Genomic DNA, 6,800 nt, shown 5'->3' on the forward strand with positions numbered 1-6,800 from the left:
GAAAATAAGGAACTATCAATAAATCCAATCGATATTGAGACAAATTTGAATCAATCGAATATAGTGGTAGACTATGTCTTTGCATACAATGTTGCATCTAGTATTATGCAAGATAATGAGGATCTTGAACCTCAATCTGTAGGAGAATATTGACAAATACGTGATTGGCCAAAATGGCAAGAAACAATCCAATCTGAGTTGGATTCACTCGAAACGTGAAGTTTTTGGGTCTGTTGTCCAAACACCTAATGGTGTTAAACTTGTTGGATATAAATGGGTCTTTGTAAGAAAAAGGAATGAGAAAATGAGGTACAAAGATATAAGGCACGCCTTGTTGCACAAGGATTTTCACAAAGGCCTTGTGTCGATTATGAAGAGACGTATTCTCTTGTTATGGATGCTATAATGCTCCGTTATCTCAGTAGTCTTGCTGTCCGTGAAAAGTTTGACATGCATTTAATGGATGTGGTTACAACCTACCTTTACGACTCACTTAATAATGAGATATATATGAAAATTTCCCAGGGATTTAAAATGCCTGATGCACATAATTCAAAATCCCGGAAAATATTTTCAATCAAATTGCAAAGATCTTTGTATGGTCTAAAGTAATCAGGAAAAATGTGGTATAACCGCCTTAATGAGTATTTATTAAAGGAAGGTTATATAAATGATGTAATTTGTCCATGTATTTTTATAAAAAAAATAACATCGGAGTTTGTTGTACTTGTTATGTATGTTGATGACATAAACCTTATTGGAACTCCTTCAGAACTCCAAAAGGCAATTGATTATTTAAAGAAGGAATTCGATATGAAAGATCTCAGAAATACAAAATTATATCTTGGTTTGCAAATTGAACATTTGGTAAACAAGACTTTTGTTCATCAATCTGCCTACATAGAAAAGGTATTGAAATAATTTTACATGGATGGAGCACATCCATTAAGTACTCCGATGATTGTTCGATCACTTGATGTGAATAAGGACCCGTTCCGACCTCAAGAAAAGAATGAAGAACTTCTTGGTCCTGAAGTATCATATCTTAGTGCAATTGGTGCACTAATGTATCTTGCTAACACTACAAGGCCTGACATAACTTTTTCAGTTAATGTCTTAGAAAGATATAGCTCTGCTCCTACAAGGAGATATTGGAATGGAATTAAACACATATTGCGGTATCTAAAATGGACTCCAGGCTTATTTTATTTCAATGATTGCAGCCCTGATCTTGTTGGTTATGTAGATGTTGGATATTTATCTGACCCACACAAGGCCTCAAATTGGCTATGAGTTTACATGTGGAAGCACTACAATATCTTGGCGATCGACTAAGCAATCAATTGTGGCTATTTCATCTAATCATGCTGAGATAATTGCTATTTATGAAGCAAGTCGAAAATGTGTATGGTTGAGGTCTATAATACACCTTATTCGAGACAAATGTGGTTTAAAGTATGACAAATTACCCACAATTTTGTATGAAAACAATACAGCATGCATAGCCCAACTGAAGGGAGGATTCATAAAAGGAGATAGGACAAAACACATTTCACCAAAGTTATTTTTTACACATGATCTTCAAAAGAATGGTGATATTAATGTGCAATAGATCCGTTCAAGTGATAATATGACTGATTTATTTACCAAATCTCTACCGATACCAACCTTCAAGAAACTAGTGTACAAGATTGAGATGCGAAGGCTCAAGGATGTGAATTGATGCTCTCATCAGGGGGTAGTTAATACGCGATGTACTCTTTTTCCCTTACAAGATTTGTCCCACTGGGTTTTCCTTGCAATGTTTTTAATGAGGCAACCAAAAAGCGTATTTCTAAACATGTGTACTCTTTTTCCTTCACTAGAATTTTTTTTCTAATAAGGTTTTAACGAGGCACATTATCTATGAACATCCAAGGGGGAGTGTTATAAGAAATATCAAATTATGGTGGATGTCTACTCTTCCTCCATGATCTTTATCTCAAATGCTTAATGACATATTCAATGACATATTTTCTATGTTTAATGAGATATTCAATGACATATTTTCTTCACTTTTCATGCCTATATAAAGGCCTTGTAATAGATAGGAAAAAGCACACAATTGAAGAAGAAATAAAATATCTTCTCTCTTTCTCTATATATCTCTTACCTTATTTTTTCTTGTTCCATATTGTTACTTTGAGCTATATTTCATAGCAAGGAGAAAAATTATATGTAATTCCTTTATAAATGTATCTGTTTTTCAATTAAACATCAAGAAAGATATTCTTTTAATAGTATTTTAATGCCGACAGAAACTTAATAAAATTTAGAGTGTGTTTCGTTAAGCTGCCAAAAATTACTTATTTTGAAAAGTAATTTTATTCAAAAATACTTCTCGAAAAAGTACTTTTAGAGATAAACATTTTGTGTTTGGCCAATCTTTCTAAAAAGTACTTTTGAATACCAAATTACGATAAAGGACAGTAAAGATTTACCTTACAAATAATATTATTTTAAAAAAAGAAATTTTAAATATTTATTATAGAAGATTTTAATTAATTTTTAATTTTTATGTAATTAAATTATATATAAAACATAAAGTAATATATATTAAAGATTTAATCAATATAAAATATAAGTATATAAAAGCAATAATATTGGTAGAATCATATATGCAAGCAAGTTACATCTATGCAAAACACTATCAATTCTTGAGAAAACTACAAACTAAGTAGTATTGCATTGTGTCAACTATATTATACGCATGCATGCCAAAAAGAAAATATTAATAAAACTACAAACTGGAGATCGATCATATAATATTGGTATACTATAAAAGAAAAAAAAATCATACATTATGAAAAAAGTACTTGAATTTGGCGATTAGCCTTGTTATTTTAAAGAGTAATAGGAGATAAAGAAAATAAGAAAAGATAGAAGAGAAAAGAAGAGATATATATATAATAGAGAGATTATTCCAAATAAGAATAAGAGAAGAAGAATAAAATACTGTGAAAATAAAAAAGAGAAAATAAAAAACTAAAGGTTAAATTAATAAGGAATAATTTGGGCATTATAGTTTTATGTTAAGGATATTTTTGTCATTAAAAACATAATTTTTTGCTTCTGCTTCTGCTTCTTAGAAGAAGCTAGACTTTGTAACTTCTTCCCAAAAGTAGAAAAACCGTTTTTGCTGCTGCTCAAAAATACTTTTCTGTTTTGGCCAAATACCTCATATTTCTAAATAAGCACTTTTTCTGAAGAAAAAAAATATATTTTTGACCTCCTAAAAACTTGGTCGAATAAGCTCTTATTATTGTTTGGTACAAAAACAATTTTGTAAAAGAAAAAAAGATGATTGAAAATCTGTTCCAAAATTTTAAGCAAACGCCTTGGTTTAATTGGGGCTAAGTTTTAGTATTTCAAAACATGAGATGAGGGGGAAAAACTAAAGTAACTAAATGGCTAGCGTATACTAAAAACTATGGGTGTACAAAGAAAATCGATAAATCGCATCAAATCGATAATCTGAGTCAAACCGTAAAAAAAAAAACCAATTGTGATTTGGTTTGGTGTTAGGAAAAAATCCCGACCATAATTGGTTTGTTTTAGTTTTAACTAAAAAAAGTCAAAACCGAAACCAAACCAACCCGACATTACATATATATAATTTTTAAAAATATTTTATACATATAAATATTTATTGTAATATAATTTATAAATATTTTTTAAACTTGTTCACAATTTTATCTCTTTAAATGTATTATTTAAAGTTTGGACTTAACCTTCTTGAATAATCCAATAAATTTTATAGCCCATAAAGGTAGTAGGTCAAATAAAGTTCAAATCAATACTAATACTAATAAAGAAAATTCAATTCAACACTAGGAATGAGTAATGACAATAGTGTTGGATATTTATTTTTTAGTTTTTCATTGGTTTATAATGAAAATGCATAACTTAGTTTATTTTTTTCTTTAGTGCTTAGTTGTGTAATTAATACGTAGTACTTATTAGCTGTATTTATTTTAGCATGACCTATATAATATTTTTAGATTATGTTAATTTTTATTATGGCGTATTAATTAGTAATATTTTCTTTATGCGTTTTTATTATCTTTGTTATTGATTATTTTAGTACGGTGCTACGACTCATCTCATATTATTATGTTATTTTCTTGAAAAATACATTATATAATTGTATCTTACTAAGATTAAAAAAATATTTGGAGAAAAAGTTACATATTTTGTGATATGGAAGACTTTGTCGGGAAAAAATCCGAAAACCATAGTCCCCTCAAAAGTTACATATTTTCCCCGATTAGATAATAACACCGATATTATTGCAATCTACCACGTTATTATTATGACATGAAAAGAAAAACATAGTCCTACCCAATTTAGGAAGTTATAATCGGTAAATGTAATAAAACAAAGAAGACAGAAGTTATAAAACGATATCCTAATCCTATTGCACTTTGGTTTTCTTAGACATCTATATATACGTACTACCCCACTCTCAAGGACACCATCTCAACATAATCTTCCTTCTGTTTCTCTTTCTGCATATTTTCTTCGATACAGTTGCACAATTCATGGCTGGTGGAAACTTTGCTTTTGCCGGTGGCGGCGGCATTAATCCGGATGAGTACACAGGGAAGCTAACGTGGTACGTGAAATGGACTTGTATTATGGCAGCCATGGGTGGTTTGATCTTTGGGTACGACATTGGAATTTCAGGTGGAGTTACTTCTATGGCTCCTTTTCTCCAACGTTTCTTCATGTCTGTTTACCGAAAAGAGGCACTGAACACCTCGACCAACCAATACTGCAAGTTCGACAGCCAGTTGTTAACCCTTTTCACATCTTCTCTCTATGTGGCTGCCCTTTTTGCGTCCATTGCTGCTTCTCATGTTAGTAAAAAATATGGCAGAATACGTAGTATGATCCTTGGAGGTCTCTTTTTCTTATCAGGCGCCGTCCTCAACGCTGCTGCTATCCACATTAGCATGCTCATCTTGGGTCGTATCCTTTTAGGGATTGGTGTCGGATTTGCTAATCAGTCTGTCCCTATTTATTTGTCCGAGATTGCTCCACCCAATTACAGAGGTACTTTCAATGTCTTATTCCAATTGTCCATCACGGTCGGGATTCTGATAGCGAATTTAGTGAATTTTGGAACGGACAAGATTTCTGGTGGTTGGGGTTGGAGGGTTAGCTTAGGAGGTGCAGCCGTGCCAGCATTAGTCATCTTGTTTTCGTCAATGTTTCTTTCTGATAGTCCGAGTTCTTTGATCGATAGGGGAATGGAAAAGGAGGCCAAACAATTGTTAAGAAAGATAAGAGGAGTTGATTATCCTGAAGCAGAGGTGTTGCGTGAAATGGGCGCCGCGGTGTTGCTTGAAAAGATCAAAGCAGTTAAGAGTGTTGAAGCAGATCAGGAGTTAATTAAAGAGATCAGAGAAGTTATTAATGTCGAAGCTGAATTTAATGACCTTTTGATGGCGAGTGAAGCATCCAAGAAAGTAGAAGGGCCATGGACCAACCTTGTATTCGTTCGAAAGTACAGACCACAGTTGATATTGTCAATTTTGATTCCATCATTCCAGCAACTCACAGGAATTAATGTGGTCATGTTCTATGCTCCTGTACTTTTCCAAACATTAGGATTCAAGAGCAATGTTTCGCTTATCTCCGCTGTCATCACTGGGCTTGTCAACTTGCTCGCGACTTTTTTTTCAGTCTATGGAACCGATAAGTTTGGCAGGAGAAAATTGTTCTTTTACGGTGGCATCTTCATGTGTTTATTCCAAACTGCACTGGCAGCTCTTATTGGGGCAAAATTTGGAACAACAGGGAATTCCGGAGTTTTACCTCATTGGTACGCAGCTTTAGTGGTTTTATGCATATGTGTATTCGTGGCTAACTTTGCATATTCATGGGGTCCGTTAGGATGGTTGGTTCCGAGTGAGATATCTCCATTGGAAGTTCGATCTGCAGCACAATGCGTTACTGTGTCCATGAACATGTTTTTTACGTTTCTAGTGGCTCAAATTTTCTTGAAGATGCTTTGTGGGATGAAGTTTGGTTTATTCATATTCTTTGCGGCCTTTGTGTTTATAATGACTATGTTTATCTACTTGTACGTGCCCGAAACCAAGAACATACCTATTGAAGAGATGTCACAAATTTGGAGAGAGCATTGGTTCTGGAAGAAGTTCGTAGATGAAGATGGAGAATCAAAGCCACAAGGGAATGGAACAAAGCTTAGAATGGAAGTAGTCTGAGTCTGAGTTTAGATTACTGGTTTTTAGAGTATCTGTTTTCTCTTTTTAGTGTTTTGGAACCGGTGTGCTCTACTTTGTTTTTGACTTTGTAACTACTTACTATAGTTTTTATTTAATGGCATTGTTTTTCCTTTTTTGTTCAATATATTCTTGTTTTCAACATTTTATCATTCTTTGTGGTGAGAAGCAGAGTGGTCATTGATACTTAGTCGAAATAACTCAAATTCAGCACCTTAGGAAAATGGCATTCTGGAGCTCCAAAATTGTAATCAGCTTATAACTTGGAATTTTCAATCATACCATAACGTTTTCTGGTTTCTTGTTAACTTTAGTTCCCAACAAGGCTACTAACTCTACGACTTATTAATTAGGATAAGGTTACAAAGAAAAGCTAACTTATGTTCAACTTCCATAAATCTCGAGGGCCAAATGTATCTTCATATGCGACAGCAATCCTATGTGCTTTTACTTGGAAGGGATAAGTTGATGTGCAGTAACATTGTGAAAAGGCAAATATGAGGTGGTAAT

General features: G+C 33.0%; 1 protein-coding gene across 1 annotated transcript; it reads left to right on the top strand.

The window, feature by feature from the left end:
• Window positions 1-4,509: 4,509 nt before the first annotated feature.
• LOC107812382 (sugar transport protein 12) lies at window positions 4,510-6,378 on the top strand. Its single transcript, XM_075227583.1, has one exon. It carries the CDS (start codon window positions 4,581-4,583, stop codon window positions 6,270-6,272), a length of 1,692 nt encoding a protein of 563 aa, XP_075083684.1. The 5' UTR covers window positions 4,510-4,580; the 3' UTR covers window positions 6,273-6,378.
• Window positions 6,379-6,800: the final 422 nt, after the last annotated feature.

Source organism: Nicotiana tabacum, chromosome 12, assembly GCF_000715075.1.
Source record: "Nicotiana tabacum cultivar K326 chromosome 12, ASM71507v2, whole genome shotgun sequence".
NCBI classification, from domain to species: domain Eukaryota; kingdom Viridiplantae; phylum Streptophyta; class Magnoliopsida; order Solanales; family Solanaceae; genus Nicotiana; species Nicotiana tabacum.